We start from the raw sequence: 18,479 nt of genomic DNA, 5'->3' as shown, positions 1-18,479 counted from the left end.
TGTGGATTTTTAAATCATTATTTTGATTTATTCGAAAGGAAAATGCAATAAAATAAGAGAAGTCCTATAAATTTAACCACATTCCTGTAAGCAATGTAAATGATCACCTACCTTGATGAAATTCTTCTCTCCCAGATGTTGTTTGCAAATCCATTTGCTAAAGAGGTTCATAAACTTCACGTCTATCAGGCAACATTACAAAGCGTAGCAACAATTTGTTTCTGTCGTCCTCTAATGCCATTTTTGTCATGTAATTCTAATGAAGAAAATAAAAAGACAAGGAGTAAGTGGGAGAGAAAGAAAATTCTTACAAGATTAGCAACAATCATGATTACTTCTAATTACTCATCCAGTTGTCTTGGTCATGTCACCTAATAATAGCAGCTGAAAATAACCCCCACGTGAGTACAATTAAGCAGTGTAATCAGCATCTTCTGAAAAATATGAGCTTGTCAAGCTTAATAAAAATAATAAACAGCCATGTAAGCCTTCAGTTCAAACACTGTGAGTGTCTAGAGGCAAGAACATACTGTGCTAGTATTGTGTTTTAATTTAATCACAGGATATATCTCTTGCTGCTGTCAAGTTTCACCTGTTGAATCCAAAGCCCAGACGGGTAGTGAATGTTAACCCCTGAATGTGATGAATCACCGTTTCCCTTTTTCTTTGCTTGCAATAGGTTGGCAAAGCTAGACCACATAAGTCTGCCATTTTCATGGACTGTGGTTTCCATGCCAGAGAGTGGATTTCCCCTGCATTTTGCCAATGGTTTGTGAGAGAGGTCAGTATATAGAATGATTTTGGGCGGAGGGAAGTAGAAAGTGTTTTTTTATTTAACAAAAAACTTCAATTTCTTATAACCAGGCTATAATAAGAGTAGTAACACAGAAAAAAAAATCCTAATTACAAGTTCCCAATTTTAGGGAACATTTATAAGGTAAAATTTTAAGTTTTTGTAAACTTTTTTAACTTTATTTATTTTGAGAGAGAGCGCACAGAGGAAGGGCAGAGAGAAGAGAGGGAGAGAGAAAGAATCCCAAGCAGGCTCTGCACTGTCAGCACAGAGCCCAATGCGGGGCTCCAACTCACGAACGAACCGTGAGATCATGACCTAAGCCAAAGTCGGACATTTAACTGACTCAGCCACCCAGGAACCCCTGTAAGATTTTAAAACAGTTATCAAATTTGATTTATTTAAATTGGACTCATCAGAACTTTCTCACCCACCTTTGGTGGAGAGACTAACCGGTAGTATAATGGAGAGGTCATTTAAAAGTAAATGTGGATAAACCACTAGCTTCGTCATTATCTTTTGGACAATAACTGTCGTATACTTCACAAAACAACAACAACAACAATGAATAGTGGTCCCTACTCTAAATGATACTGTTTTTCACTCCTTGTAATTGTAATAAGATATATGTGAAATCCCTTTAACTGAAATTTTTTAAATATCCATGAGTCCATATTGATATAAACAAATTATTCAATAAATATATAAAAGGGAAAGAAGGAACAATCTTTCTTAAAGAAGAATTATAACTAATGGATATACAAAGGATGGACAAAAGAGAAAATTACCATTAGAACACCACAGTAATAATCATTTCATGAAAATCTACGTATGGATGCAAAAATTAGTGAGTAAACGTTTAAAGACAAATAGGACATTTGCAGTTTCAAAGTATCTCCCCAAAAATATGTATTAAATTACAAAGACAAAGTTTACAGTAGAGAAACAGCAGAAACTATTTAACCAAATAGTGATCAAGGTTACCATCACTGGTAACATCATCAGCATAAGACAAAATCAATATCATGTACCACCGGGTATTATGTACGGAAAAGACACAATGTCTTTATGGTATTCTTCCTAAAAATGCATAACCTTCCTCTAATCATAAAGAAAAATTGAGACAAATCCAAATTGAGGGGGCTTCTGCAAAGTAACCAGACTAGTACTCTTCAACAGTGTCAAAGTCATAAAAAACAAAGACTGAGGAACTCTCACAGAGAAGAGGAGACAAAGGAAACATGACAACCAGCATAGTGTGGGATTGTATATTGGATCCTAGAGCAGAAAATAATAGTGGAAAAACTGGCAAACTCTAAATAAAACCTATGGTTTAACTTATATTACTGTGTCAATGTTAATTCCTTCACTTTGATCGCTGTACCATGATTGAGTTAGATGATAACATTAGGAGAAGCTGAATAAAGGGCATACGGGAACCCTTTGCATTAGCAACTCTTCTATAAGTCTAAAATTATTTCAGAATTAAAAGTTTAAAATATTGAAGTACTTTTAAAATTAAGAATATAATTATATACAATATACGGTCTTTTGTGTGAAACACTTGTGTATATATTTGTCATGGTCTTGGTTTCTAGACATGTTATGTATCCAGTTGTCACCATTTAACTTCAATGGGTATCTTGCCATCTGCCCTCTGGAAGGGAAAAACTTTTATTATTACTTTGGTTATCTCTAAGATTAGACCACTAAAAAGAACACGGTTCTGTAGCTCCTCCAAACTAAACATCACATATTTTATCATGTGTTTTTATAATGAATATACATGTGTAGAGTCACAAAAAGTATATTAAAACTATTAATACATAGAAGCCTTAACTATTTTAAAGTCTACTCAAAAATGCCTAGGGAAGAGTTGAAGTTTAACATGATACTGTGGCTGAGGAACTATGACTAAAAGAACATAATTAATGAGTATGAGGTCCTTCATTCATAGAGGAATGTCCACATTACTTAGCAGGGGTAGCTAGTCCCTTAACAGGGTTCCCTTCTCAATACAGAGGAGTAAGAAAGAGACTTTCATCTTTATGCAGGCTTTTGTGAGAGCCACCCAAAATCTACCGGTGTGAGCTCACTTCATAAAGGGGGGCTTCTTCATTCCTCTTCCTTATTGGACATTCTCTCCAGTGAGACTATCTACAGGAGGTTTCACAAAACTTAAATAAATTTCTAGATGATAGCAGAAACACCCATAGCCACCCATAGACATTCCTTACTTACTAAAAACAGGTCTTACCTTCATATCCTACTCACTTTGAAAAAAATTTACTGCAGTTACTATTAGAAAATGAATATTTTTTTAATAGTCTAGTTTTATTAAATCTTTGCTCATCTTTAAAGTGAAAAGTTAAATAAATAATTATTCGAGTTATATATGGATGTAACAGAATGTCCTGGAAACAGAGAAGAATTAAAAACTATTTTAATCAAAACTATGGGTAAAATTTTGCTAACTGCCTTTTAAATATTAAATAGCTACCTCAATAGGTAGATATTATTACCAAAGTCAATATTCATACAGTCTATGTAAATTTCACACATTCCATTTTTCCATGAAATTCTCTTCCTAATTCATACACAGGCTATTCGCACCTATGGACATGAGAGCCACATGACAGAACTTCTCAACATGTTAGACTTTTATGTCTTGCCTGTGGTCAATATTGACGGCTATATCTACACCTGGACCAAGGTATATGAACCAATACTGAGAGGGGCTGATGAAATTAAAACCAACCCACTTCCTATTATACTTGACCTAACCACACAATCCACTTTCAGAACCGAATGTGGAGAAAGACTCGCTCCACCCAGATTGGAACCACCTGCATTGGCACAGACCCCAACAGAAATTTTGATGCTGGTTGGTGCAGTAAGTATCTAGCTGACCATTTTGCCATGCATCTGTTGAAAAGCCTGGGAGGACAAACAACATAGGAAAACAAAACAGTGTCTAAAATAAGAAAAAATGTCAAGGTTTACATTTTAGAATTCTAGCTTTCTGAAAGCACAGTTTATCTATTCACTCAAAAAAATATATTGTGTGCTGTATAGTGTTCCCAGCTGTGCTAGATGCTGGAAACACAAGGCTGAGCAATCCAGACAGAATTCTACTACTTTGAAATGTATCATCTAGAGGAGACAGTCATTAAATAATTATTTAAATTAAAATGTGATATAATTACAATTTTGTGATTCAACTCTCAGAAAATGATTACAAGTAATAAGAAAATTTCTCATGTATGTTAGTTTCTCCCTTATTAATTTTCTTGCACTATATTGAGATTTCATTGTATAATACTACACAAAGACACACTGATAATTTCACATGCAACTTTTTACCCCATTAGCTTAAAAACATAAGACCCTAATCTCATGACTAAATGTATGTGCATGCCTTATATACCTACATGATCACGAGGGTGCCTATAAAAACAGCTTTTCTTTTTCAGTTTATTTATTTACTTTGAGAAAGAGCATGAGCAGGGGGAGGGACAGAGAGAGAGAGGAGAGAGAATCCCAAGCAGGCTTCACACTGTCAGCGCTGAGCCCAACGTGGGGCTTGATCTCACAAACCGAAACAACGAGATCATGACCTGGGCCAAAATCGAGAGTCAGGCACTCAACCAACTGAGCCACCCAGGAGCCCCAAAAACAGCTTATTTTTAACTCTCTAATTTGGAAGTTTGAAGCATGCTTTGTAAGAACTTTAGTAGGTGACCATTCCATTAATGACATATGTTTTTGTAGAAGTCGGAGCCTCTCGAAAGCCCTGTGATGACACTTACTGTGGACCTGCTGCAGAGTCCGAAAGAGAGACCAGGGCCCTGGCTAATTTCATCCGCAGCAACCTCTCTTCCATCAAAGCATATGTGACAATCCACTCATACTCCCAAATGATGCTCTATCCTTACTCCTATGATTATAAACTCACAGAGAACAATGCTGAGCTGGTAAGTAGTTGTGGTAGTAAATATGGTATTTCACAGTTGAAAATTTTTAAATCCTATTCCTGAGAAAAAAAAATATATAAAAACAATTTCTAAAAGTTCCATTAATTTTTGGCAGTAGAAGCAAAGAAAAAACTTAGTACAGATTTATAAGGAATCTGGAATTGGCTGATAAATTGGCTAAAAGAGATATGATTTTAATGGGGGGAAACAGTTCCCAACATTTAAACCAGTTTAGTCACTAATTGTCAAAATGACAATAGCTACACTTACTCCTGCTTCACCACAATACTAACTACATGATGATTTCAGATGCATCTGGGATAATCAACAAGGTTGCTTCACCTCACACACAAACAGAAAGTCAATTCTGTCAAGTTGCCTTGAGCTGGATCTGACATAGGCAGAGCATGGCAGATGTCATTAGGAATTTGGCATATTTGGTTGATACTGGGTTAAGTGATAAGATCTTAAAATTGCTTATTCCACTGTTTGATTATATGAGACACAGTAGTAAAGCAATCAATGAATGAATAGTATGAATGGGTACTTCCTAGATATAGGAAATAATGCAAAAAAATATTTAAGTGTCTATGACACAAAAAAACGCAATCTTGTTAGAAAATCATGATATAACCACATGAAACGTCAAATAATATAAGAATTTTATAACATTCACATTAACAAATATCACATATCAATGCATAATTTTTTAAAATCAGCAGGTTTGAATCCTTCAAACAATATTTTCTAGTTTATGAAACATCTGGCTGCCATAAGTTGGGACCAATGACCTTAAGAACAAGTGTAAGATTTAAAGCATTTGAGTTATGCCAAAAAATAAAGGGGAGGGGGGGGGGCTCCCACTTAGACAATGACATAGATATTTGGCTTACCTAAATGCATAAATTTGAAGAGCCAGTGACTTTAACAACTGGAAACTGTTGTTTTGTACTTTCAGTCTTTCAGAGACCAAATAAAATATGTAATACTATAAATATTTTGTGAAGAGCAAAACGGGAAAATAACTCAGCCTCTTAGAAAACTAGGTCCTTTTCATTAAAAAAAAAAATCTATTTTTCAAAAAGCTTCCCATTTTCCCTGTCCACAGCCAAAAAAACAAAGGAAAACATCATTAGCTGGAACCATTAACTATTTCAATTTTCCAATTATGCTCCATCTGTTAAGTGTTCCCAGTGGGTGCTCACAGTCCTGCTATCCCAGAGATGGGTGTGGTCAGATCCTCATTTCAATCCCAGATTTCAGTCCCTGAGGAAAGAAGGTGGGGCTATGTTGTTTGCTTTATTCATGTGAATATGTTTAAACTGTGCCACATCAGAAAAGAAAAAGACAAAGCCATATTAAGTGTAACAATAATCAATATATCCAGTTTGCTTAATATATCCAGTTTTAAACCCAAATTCTAAAAGACTAATGCTAACAGAAAAATTTTAAAGTGTTCTTTGGAAATGAGCTGCTTCACAAATCATCAATACTTTTTCTTATTGGGGAATAAGTTAATTCTAATTAACAAAGAATTGGAATAAACAGAATTATATCCAGTAAAATATTCATAATCTGGATACAAAAATACAAACCATAATACAAAAAATACAAACCATAAAATAATCTTATGTTGGATGTTTACTTTTATATTCACGAAACCAATAAATTCAAGAAAAAATATATGCTACTTCTTACCCTTTCTGAGCATGACAAGATAGGTGGCTGACCTGCAAATTTAATTGTACTTATATCACAGTAATTGATTTAAAAGTTACTTTAATTTCCAATCATTTTTTTCTATGATTAAGCTTTTGCCTAGCGTCTTAAAAGAAATACTTAAGCGTCACTAGTAAAATCTAAAGTGAATGTTAATTTGATTATTTGATTCATTGGGAATCTGAATTTAATCCAGCACCCCAAAATAACTTAAATCTTTTGAATAATTAGAGATCCTTTCCATCGTTTTCTTATTTTGCATAATTCCAATTCACTAACTTCTTAAGTACATTCTGCTAGAGCAACTCACAACTGTAGTGTTAATGAGTAAATACACATAGCCAAAAAAGAATCTGAGTTTCTCATAAAGAAAAATGTTGGCTTTTTCACAGTTTTTATTTGTAATGAGGATATTAAGAACAAAAAGTAGAAGTCTTGATCTGGGTACAGTAAATGTTCCATCCAAATCTAGTGCTTTTAAATTAATTCTCAGCATAAAAAAAATGTGATCCCACTGTAGAAAACTAAAGGTAGGGAAAGATTAACAAGATGAATTCTTGGCATACCACATTATAAATAACTTAGAATTTCTTAAAGTGGACTTTGTCTTACACAGAATTGAGTGCATAGATATGGATATGATTCTTATTTATCTTTACATTTATAAAACCTACAAGATTATATTTGTAGCAAAAAAAAAAAATGCTTCAAGGAGAATAAGACTGTAAACTGAAGGAAATTATCCTGCACCTATATTAGAATTCTCAGCGCAAATTTAGGACACACGGCAATCTTTGATATCTGAGTCATGATAAAAATGTGGCTTCATTTCTGAAAGATGTTACATGTGATTGCCTGACAATTATTCATATCATGAGACAACCTTCAGAGAATGCACAAGACCAATGAAGTAAAAGAACAAGAGAAGTAATAGCATGAATTACAAAGAAAGCTACCAAAAAATATGTCTACAGATCAGTGAAAAATATGAAGAATCATAAAAATATCTTACATGTATAATGCTTTCCACTTTGCTAACTGCTTTTACACATACTACATTATTTAAAGAAAGAATACAAAGTGCACTGTGAGTTTCCAATGGCTTCATACACTATCCAGTTCCTCGGTGTTGACTTATTCAATATGAAGCTATCACTATCATCAGAAGAAGTTTTAAGGCCCACAAAAAGAATATAATTACATTTCCAAAATTCTAAAAGATAATGAAATGCTGGATCGTATGACCTCTTTATTGTCAGAGTAAATAAAAACTAGGAGAATTAATTGAAAAGGTTTTCAAAACTATCTATATCTTTGCATTTACTGAGCAGGGAAGAAACTCCAAATCTTTGGTCCATCTTCCCCGCCAAAAGGGCCTATGTGGCACTATTAATAATAATTATTATTATCATAATACCATTTCTAAGTCCAAAAGCAGGAACCCAGAATAATAACTGGTCAACTAAGTATCTTGACCCGTTCCCCAGACTGACCAAACTGGAAACTGATATGCACCACACAAAGGTGCCAGGACATACCTCTCACACCACGTTTCTACATTAGAAGCATGGAACTTTACAGCTGGAAATCTTGAAATTTCTCTGGTTCTGCTTTCTCATTTACCAGCTGCAATAATGAAGGTTTTGCTAAGCCAACACCAGTAGTAGAGACAGCCTTGGGCCTAGAGCTATTGGATCCTGAAGGACTAGACTGCCCCAATTTCCAGAGACACCCACACATTGGGTAGCCCATGTAGCCATTTTGCAGAACATTCATCAAATTGCCTTTCTTCCCACAAACACATTATTACCTCTGTGCCTGGATACTGCTAAGGATTTACACTGGTCAGCTGAGATGCCTAACTTCTCAGGGCCCAGTCTTTATGACTCTAGCCCATACTTTCATGGGCATATACTCTCTAACCAGGAGAAAGATGACGGTCTTTCTGAAAAATTATTAAACTTGACCGAAAGAGAAGAATCCATTCCTAAAGCCTAACACGTTCTAGTCCAGTGGCACTTCACTACCTCTTAATTAAAGTTTTAGCTAATGAGCTACCAAGATAGAAATCCAATGCTCCACCCAAGCATGTGAGCACAAAGCAAGACCATGATTAGAGATAAACATAAAAATCAGAGGGAAGAAACGCTGTGATTAGAAGGTGGATAATTGCAGGCCCATGTGCATACCCAATCACAGCTGTCCCCACGTCCCTGCCTAATAACAAAAATGACAAGGATATAGTCCCACTGTCAGGCAGGCCACCAGCAGCTAAGGCAGACCAGGACCTGAGACACAAAATATTCACTTCAGGTATTTTCTCAGAACTTTTAAATTTCACTTATAATACAAAAAAAAAAAAAAAAATTTAGATGACAACCGCAGAATTTATTTAATTAGAGAAACTAGTTGTTGTTTTATCACTATACACTTTAAGTGACTTCTTGGCCTATTAAAGTTCTCCTACAGAGGCCTGGTCAGTACATGGCTCATCAGGTAATTACCAAAAATTTCACTGAGTACCTATCAAGTGCTCAGCGTAAACCATGGTTTTTGCTATTAGAAACGTCAGATCTTATTGAAATGTTAAGACTCAGATATCAGAAACCGTACAAGAGAAGTACAGAATGTGGAGTTTCAAACTAAGCACAGTAGTAGGAATGCAGGGCAGGAAAATGGTAACATGTGATAAAGCTATTCAATGAAAGTTATAGAAAGGAGAAACAATTTATTCTGGGCCTTGAAGGATGGGCAGCGTTTGGGTGACAGAGGGCTGAAGAGAGCATTTTAGGCAGACAGAAGAGCCAACAAATGTGCAAGAAGGACACTGAAAAATGGAGAGGGATGAGAAGGATCAGCCTGTTTCAAGTGTTCTTGTGGAGGAAGAGCAGGAGTGAGGTAAGGAGATTTTGGAGGGACTTAAACGTCACAATGAGTCCCGTGTCATAGCAGGCCCTAGAGCCTGTAACCTGGTAAATATGATTGCCAGCTGAAATACAGGACTCCCAGTTAGATTTGAATTTCAGAGAAATAACAATTTTTAGTGTACATATCTTCCAAATATTGCAGACTTATATTGAAGAAGTATTCACTCTTTATCTGAAATTTAAATTTAATGGGGCATTCTGTATTTTTTGCTAAATCTGGCAACCTGGCTAGTAAAGTGATATTTTAGCAGCATTGACCTAGCAGCAGTGTTTAAGAGACACTTATACCATCATCAGCAAAGAAGATAGGCATTCAGAGAACCTTCAAAATGGTTGTCCTCCTTTTCAATTTTGTCTCTAAAATACACTCGTGTTTACCATAATTATGTCTTTTATCTGACTTTCCTGTAAACTAGTTTTGCGCCCCCCCCCCCCCCCCGCTGCGGCCAACCCCCTAGGAGACATTTGGCAATGTCAGAGAGGCACTTTTGGTTGTCATAACTGTAGGAGTGCTATAGGCATCTCATGGGTAGAGGCCAGAGGATGCAGATAAACATTCTACAATGCACAGGACAGCCCCCACAACAAAGAATTATCCAGCCCACATGTCAAGAGTGCTGAGGTTGAGAAACCCTGCTTTAAAACTAAGATAAGAACAAAGTCACATTCCTGGCTCAAGGCCCCTGGCTTTCACCCTCCTCACAAATAGTTTATAGTGTTCTGCAAATCTGAAGTGCAAAAGATACAGTATGTTCTCATTATACAGCATTTATTTTTTAATATTTATTTGGAAGAAGTACCACCTACACACACACACACACACACACAAATACTCTAGACTTTGCAACTTCAGCTGACTCACCGTTCACATTTTCCTTGATTTTAAAGAGCTGAAAAGTATGTATGTAGATCAGCCAAAGAAAAAACTGCTTTACATCAGTGCAAGCATTCCCACTCTCCCCATGAGCTCTGCCAAGACGGGCAGGCCCAGCTCTCCCAAGCCAAGCCTTTCCCCTAACTCTTTGCCTTTCTCTAATCTCGGGCTTCGCAACCAGAGCCTGCACTTGTTTACCCTCCTGTTTTTCTCAGAAACATGTTTGTCTTTTCAAGTCCCAAAGGCCTTCTCCTCAGTGCCTGCCTGTGGGCCTTGCAGGCTTCTCCTCTTGCATCAAAATTATAAAAGTTAAATTCCTCATTGGTCCCTTGGTGTAAGTTACCCATTATCACAGAACAGAAGGAAGGAAACGGCAGTTAAAGATCATTTTGATGCTTCCATTATCACATGTATTCACCCGGAGGAATAGTTAAACTCAGAACTTCCAGTTAGAAACAAAGTTCTGGAGAAAATTTCCTTCGAATTGGCTTATACCCCATAGTCAGTTTGGAACTTTTGTTTCCTTGTACTGGAATAATGGACCAGCGGAAGACCCGAAGAGGCAGCCCCCCGCCTCCCATGACTCTGGCTTGCAGTGAAGACCATGGGCACAGCCATGAGACAGGGGCTTCCTGATCACATGTTATCTGGGAACGCAGGTCAGTGGAAAAGAACACCCTCGCCTTATTCATCTTACCAGCCCCCTGGAGCTCAGAGCCTGAGAAACATTACACTAGTTGGTCTTTTGTCTCTTGGGCTTTGAGTTAGATGTGACACTTTAGACTCTCTCTGTCTTTTGCTCTATGACCAAGGCCTCTTTTTAAGAAAACAGGTGACAAAAGAGAACATGCATAAGACATGGTAGGAAACTCATATCTAAGGATTAATAAAGGCTGGCCATGTTTGGCCTTGACTGAAAGCAAAGTTTTCTCTGAGGCTGATTTATATTTAGCTTCCTTCTGTTCTTTACAATTGGTAAAACCAGCTCCAGCAACACTTCTTTTGAAGTATTCGAAGGCCACAAGGAGAAGTGAAAAAGAGCACAGGATTTAAAGCAAGAAGAACCTAGCTCAAGTCAGCCACTTATGGGGCTGCATGCCCTTGGGAAAGTTCTTTTATCCTCTCTGAGTTTCAGTTCTTTTATCTGTAAAATGGGGATAAAAATATCTAGCTCTTATCAAGAGCTCTTTGTAAAGTCTAAGGTTTTATGTAAATGTTAGTTCTTATTTTGAACCCATTGAGCAAGGATGTAAGATGTCCCTCAAATAACAGGTTGTATAGAAAGAGTCTTTAATTGGAGTTTCAAGATGTGGATCATGCTTTCTGATGTGCCATTGCTTCTGCGGGTCTTTCGTCAGCTGTCTTAGTCCCTTTTTACAGAAATGTACAAGGGAAAGGAGTTACCACTCTAACATTTTAGCGAATGCAGGAATTATCTCTCTTTTACCATTCCTGGCTGGGGTCAGTCACCCAGCTTGGTTGGAACATTCCCACTGAGCGTGCTGCCCCACGTGGCATTCCATTTTGCTAGAAAATTCTATGCTGATGAAATGTGGACAGATAGTGTTGGAAAGATAAATGAGTAACATTTGTGAAAGTATTTGAACTCTTCAAAAGAAAAGACCCACAGTGATTCCAGGGATTTTTGTTAAGATCATTGGAATTTAAAATATGATATTTTGGTCAATTAATGTCTGTTCTGGGTTTTTGGGTTTTTTTTGTCTCTTAGCTTTGGAGAAGCTGAGAGAAAGGGTCCACACACTTCATTTTTTTTTAATTACTGGAAATAAGTAAAATGCACAGCAGACGTATCGTGTAATTGTGGCAACCCATCAACTATCACTACATGGTACCACCACCCTCCCCACAAACATCCCCAATCTCTACTCACACATGTCCCAGCCTTTACAGAGCTCAGCATCCTGCACACCCACCCAAATCAGGCCCATCTGTAACGCCCCAAAGTCCTAGGATAAGACTCAATCAACCAACCATGTGCTAGATGCTATACAATCTGCTGCAGATACAAAGTAAATAGCCAAAAATCCCTTTCCACAGGGGGGCTTGCCTGAGGGGTGGGGCAAATAGATGCAAAAAAACAATTCATTATAGAATAGAGTGACAGGAACTCTGATAGTGGTATGAGCTTTCACAAAAGAGGGGTGAATCAATGCTCTCTAAGAGAGTCAGGGGCAACTTCACAGAGAAGGTGACACTAAAACTGAATCTGGAAGGACAACAGTAATTCTCCAAATCAACAAAGATGAGAAGAGAACCTCAACAAAGGGAGAAGGATACCCAATGTGATGGGGGTAAGAAGAGGCAGGCATGGGTAAGAAGTAGCTCAAGGTAACCTAGCTCGGAAGGAAGAGGAATGCACAGCAAGGGGTGCAGACTGGGAGAAGAGGGAGGGCCTAGCCCGCACTCTATGCCCAAAAGGAGGCCGGACTTCAACAGAAGGTGAGAAAGCCACTGAGAGATGTGGTGATGAGGTGACACTCAGAAGATGAGTGATGAGTAGGTATCAAGAGGTTAGAGCAACTGAGGACAAGGAGAGCAAAGGCTGACACAAACTAAAGGTTCCTGCAATGTGCACCAGTGGCAGGAACAAATTAACATCCTTTTTAAACTAACATCAATCTGAGATATTGGGGTCTGCAACAAAGGCAGAACAACCACTTCCAGAGGATGCTTACGAAGTCTTAGAAAGCACTTGGTTATTATCACTTTGAGGAAAGGCAAACTGCACGGTTTTGTGTGGCCCTAATGGTAGTTATGACTACAATGGTAAGTTGATAAGTCAAAAGAGAGAACAGATCACAAGTAGGTCCCTTCGGTTTTGTCAGATAACTCAAATATTATGTCATACCAATAACCTTATTAAGAGACTTGAAGGTCAACAGGCACTCAGGAGTTTAATAGATAATGACAGTGACCTTCTTGTCTTAAATCTCCTCTAGTCTTCATAACTGTTCATGTTTGGAACTAATCCTGAAGAATCACACTTCTTTATTTCTCCAGCTTTATTGAAATATAATTGACATATAACATTGTATCGGTTTAAGGGGTACAGTGTGTTGATTTGGTACACATATACATTGGGAAATGGACACCACATTAGCTAATACATCCTTTACTTCACATAATTATCATTTTGTTGCTGTTGCTATTTTGTTGCTTTGTCGTTATGGCGAGAACATTAAAGCTCTATTCTCACAGCAACCTTCAAGTACAATACGGTACTGTTAATCATAGTCATAATGCTGAAACTGAGACCCTCAGAACTTCTTAGAATTGTATCTCTAGCTAAAAGTAATAATTCAAGGCTTAAAGACGGGGAAAAAAAACCCAGAACAGATGAAAAGCCTAAGAAAGGTAAGTAGGGAAGGAATAAGAGTGCTTTAGGATCCGAGGTTCTGCATTACAGAAAAATAACTACAGATATCCTCAGATGAATGCAAGTTAATGAAATTACAGAAGAGGAGAAAATATACAATTTACTTACTAAAAATAATTAGTACCTCACCATGTTTCACATCTGTAAAAGATGGTTTCAAATCTATTCTGAGCATTATGCAATTGTGAATAGATTATTCTCATTTCAGTCTGCAGCAGGCCCTGTACTAGAGGGTAGAGACGAGACCTGGCTCTAGTATGTTGGTCAGAATAAGATTCAAACAACAGGGCTACACATTTAGACCACAACAGTGAAAGATTCCATGCAGTAAGAGAAAGCATATATTCGTTTACCAGGTGGGGAAAAAAAAAGGGAAGTAAAACCCTACAAGTTTCAAGTCACTGTCCCCAAACTCTGAGAACAATAAATTAGTTCCAAGAAACTGATTACCCCATTTCAGTGGACCAAACCAGAAAATCTAAAAAAATAGAATTATTCTATTTTATAATTCTTTTTAAATTTTCCAATTTACCACTTGGTTGATAAAGCATTAGCAATTTAGGAGCTGGAACCTTGAAGTTTTATAGCCATGCCCTGGTCAATTTGACATAAGATACCACTAAACTGGTTTTGATATTAGAACAAGGACTAAGGGAAGTTCCTACTTTGCAATACCCGGAGTATTTTGATTTCATCACCAACCTCACAGCTTTCCAAGCATATGTACGAGACATAATCATGATGCCAAAGTATGAAATATGGCTAGTTTCACAACCAGAATGAATTATGGCTAATTCTGTAGTAAACAATCAGATTCTCAAATCTATTCCCAAGACAGCCAAGTCAGGCCTTCCTTTTCAAGTGATTCATTTAAATATGCAGTATGTCAGTGGATGTTAGGGAGTTAGGGAGGATTGGGGGTATAGAGCCCTTGCCCTTGAGTAGTTGGGTGCAGGGGAACAGAAAAGCAGTGGATCCTTGAAGAGAACGATGCTGCTTCTAAAACACACACACACACACACGTTAATACTTGCCACTTTTTTAAATTCTGGAACTCGAATGTTCTTCATTTTGAAATAGATGTTGTCTAATTCTTCAGTCTAAAAATCTTCAAAGCCAGAACCACCCTCATCCCTGGAACTGCCAATTCCTAAGAATCTCTATGATGGCAGCAAACACTATATTGAATATCCAATCGTTCATATGTGTAGTTTTTAATACTCTTACCCCAGCTCATATAATACTATTTCATCTTGACTTTATAACCTACCACATTTCCAGGTAGTTTTTGTTTTGTTTTCTTTTGTTTGGGGTTACTTTGTATGTATTTGATTTGTTTGTTTGCCTGCATTAGGTAGACAACCTCTTTGCACAACCACAAAGACCTCCTTGTCTCCAGCTTTTCTCTTTGTACAAGCACCAGAGACAATACAGATTTGCCACACTAATCCTCAGACATAGCCTAATTCTTAATATACAGTGACATTTTACTGTATCAATGAATGTGATATCTGGGACAGTTACAGATTACTGTAGCTTCATTTCTCTAGCCTGAACTAAGGTTTAAAAAAAAAAAAGTTTAACAAGTCTAAATAAGAATACCTGGGGGAAAAGACACACTAAGTTCTATGTAAATGAAAAAGAAAAGAAAGTAAAAGATTGTCCTCCGACTAAAATAGAACTTATTGCCGGTTACTGCAACAATGATTTGAAATAAATGTAAGGACCTAATTCTTAAATAAGAGGGCAAGAGTGCTAATTGTCCTCAGAGTTCCAACACTTAGTTCCTGGACAACCACTAAGTGGTAAGCCTTGGCCTGGACCCTGCAGACATGGAGATAAAAGACAGAAAAAAATCACTGAGAACTCAGAGGCCAGCAAATGGTATTGCCACAACACAACACGTTCTGTGTGGAACAGAGGGAAGCTCGGCGTGAGTGCCTGGAGAGGGCATGAGGTAAGACATCCTCACCCAAGAATGACTTGGATCACGTGACTAGGTCAGCTAAAAACTCAGAATGGGCCCTGAGTAAGTAGAAAACTAACCCAAACTGTGTCTTGTGTCTCTTCAATGTCTTAAAAATAATGTACAGATACTTGTTTGTTTGTCAGTGTGTGCTTTCACTTATTTACTGACTAACTGCTGGTTCTTTTGCAGAATGCCCTGGCTAAAGCTACCGTAAAAGAACTTGCCACACTGCATGGCACCAAGTACACATATGGCCCAGGAGCTACAACAATCTGTGAGTCTTGGCTTCAGAACTGTGCAAAGAGACTGCATGCCTAAAAAGGCGACAAATGGTTCCCAGAGACTTTCCTTAGATCATCTGAAGCATGTGGCTTTTGCCTGACAGTGAATTTTTTATACAACGTGTCGTCAGTTTTCTGTTCGGAAAAAATATCCCTTTCAACCCATAAAAACATTTGCTCTCTATAAACATCCATTGAGCTCCCACTACTATGTGCCAGGTCCATACTAGGTGCTAGAGAAGAAAGGAAGGATGGAGAGAAGGCAAAAGAGAAGGAGAAAGGGAAAGGGGGAGGGGGGGGAGACCAGCACAGTCTTCTAAGAACCCACAGTAGGGAAGCAAGAAAACTAAACATAGGGATGCTAAGTGCTAGGACAGAGGATGAGCAAAGAAGGAGCACCACCTAGGACCAAATAGCCCATCCCATGGTATCAGGGATGACTGCCCAGGAGAATGACTCAGAAGCTTTACCTGGAAGGACAACTGCTGGAGACAAGCATTAAGAAGGAGTGTTTCCCTGACTAAACAGACTGCAGGTGTGAGGGCTAATTCGGGCTCAAGCCACTTTCCAGGGATAGATGTGAGCCCCTCTGACCAGTCACTCAGTGTGTTAGAGCAAATGTCAAGAGACACACAGCAAGAGGGTTCGGTAGGGGCTGGACCCCAGAGTTCAGATTTCACTTAGATGCTACAGAGTTTGAGTGTCACTGGGAAGGCACATCCTGCAGGCCCCACTTTCCACTTCTACTTCTATTTTCCTTTGCCTGTGCATGATTTCTTTTTGCCCCAGATCTGAAAGGACTAAAAATACAAGGGAAAAGGGCCAGTCCTGTCATCACAGGGCCTCCTGTGCAGCTGGAGAGGCTCCAATCCTGGGTTGTTGTTTTCTTTTAGGTTTTATGTTGAATACAGTTCTCTGTACTCTTGGACTTTTTTCAACTGCTCTGAATCATATGGGGCATACTGTTTTCTTACAGGGTTCCAACAGAAATAGCCCACTTAGTCATATATTGTGAATGTCTTGCATATTTTATTCAGACTAGTTCAATGAAGGTTCTTTTTCCATTATACCATAAACCTCGGAGGGCAGAAGTCACATCTTGCCTCTATCCTGGCACCTCCAGAGTACAGCCCGTGGCCTGCTGCCCAGTGAGGGCTGTACAACTGTTGACGGAATAAACAGATCAAAGAATGAATTAATGAATTAATCAATGAATGAATGAACAAATGAGCTAATGACTGAATAAATATAAAATCCACGTGGCAGTAACATCATAACTGTTATTGAATGAATAGCTGAATAAATGCCCAATCTATGCCAGACCAGATGCCAGGCCCTGAGGAAACCAATATAAAGGCACAGCACTGCCCTCAAGATGCTCCAGTTTCATCATTCAGCCCTGTTTCCTCGGGATTTGGAGTTCTCGCCTATCACCAGTCATCACGAAGCTTACCTTATTTTCCCAGGACACAAATACTCTTTTTCCAGAAACTATATATATTTTGTCAATAAATTACATATGTTATAGTCTACTATAGCATACAAGCACAGTGGGAAGTTTATATTATATTATAAATTACATACTTCCTGGAGTATGAAACATGTCATTCCCACTATAATTAAGCTTAAAGGTAAGATTGTCCTGAGTTTTTAAAACACCCCCATAGCCTTTATAATCCAGTTTTCTAGAATATTTTTCCCTGTAAAACAGTTGTAATTACAAATTACCATCTTTCATTTGTGTGTTTTTTTGTTTTTTTTAATTTTCTTCCTGGATTTTAAGTTTTTTGGTTTTTTGTTTTTCTGTTTTTCTGCTGTTTGCACATTGCAGATCCTGCTGCTGGGGGCTCTGATGACTGGGCTTATGACCAAGGAATCAAATATTCTTTTACCTTCGAACTCCGGGATAAAGGCAGATATGGCTTTGTCCTCCCTGAATCCCAGATTCGGCCAACCTGTGAAGAAACGATGCTAGCCATCAAGTACCTTGCCAGATACGTCATGGAACATCCATACTAGTAGAAAATGCTGACAGCCTTATTTCCAAGTGCTCACTCTTCATTTATTTCCAATCCTGAGCTCTTATTTTTGTTTCCCTGTAAATTTTCCAGATCCTAATCTTTCTTTTATGCTATCGGTCTATTAAACTACTTGGATCTTTTAATACTTGTAATAATAAAAGTGAATCTATTGTAATTATAAAACCTGGCAAATTGCCTACTTCTTTAGAAAAAAGAAATGATGTGAACAAATGACTAAGCAAGCCACACAGGGTGTTGATGAGGATCAGCCATATAGGAGTTAAAAGTCCTCAGGGTATTTGCCAACTCTGGAAGACTGCAGACATGCACAGGTTATAATGAGGGCATATAAGGAAGGAGAAATATAAGGGGAAATTTAAGAAAACTCAGTTTGGTGAAAGACCCCATCTTCGTTTAGATTTCATCTCAGTTCATTTATTTTTTTCTAAGTTTATTTATTTTGAGAAAGGGAGAGAGAGAGAGAGAGAGAGAGAGAGAGAGAGAGAGAGAGAGAGAGGAATCCC

At 37.8% G+C, this 18,479-nt stretch overlaps 1 protein-coding gene across 1 annotated transcript in view; it reads left to right on the top strand.

Annotated features, from left to right (window-relative positions):
• Positions 1-18,113, top strand: part of CPB1 (carboxypeptidase B1) — a 33,455-nt gene extending 15,342 nt beyond the window's left edge. The window contains exons 6-11 of the mRNA XM_007086325.2: positions 680-781; positions 3,396-3,506; positions 3,596-3,686; positions 4,565-4,767; positions 15,843-15,927; positions 17,766-18,113. Of these exons, the coding sequence (XP_007086387.1) occupies positions 680-781; positions 3,396-3,506; positions 3,596-3,686; positions 4,565-4,767; positions 15,843-15,927; positions 17,766-17,953 (780 nt within the window). The 3' untranslated portion in view covers positions 17,954-18,113. The remainder of the gene's footprint in view (positions 1-679; positions 782-3,395; positions 3,507-3,595; positions 3,687-4,564; positions 4,768-15,842; positions 15,928-17,765) is intronic.
• The last annotated feature ends 366 nt before the right edge of the window (positions 18,114-18,479 follow it).

Source organism: Panthera tigris, chromosome C2 (assembly GCF_018350195.1).
Source record: "Panthera tigris isolate Pti1 chromosome C2, P.tigris_Pti1_mat1.1, whole genome shotgun sequence".
Classification (NCBI taxonomy): Eukaryota; Metazoa; Chordata; class Mammalia; order Carnivora; family Felidae; genus Panthera; species Panthera tigris.
The sequence above is the reverse complement of the archived record's forward strand: the minus strand, read 5'-3'. Positions and strand labels throughout refer to the sequence as shown.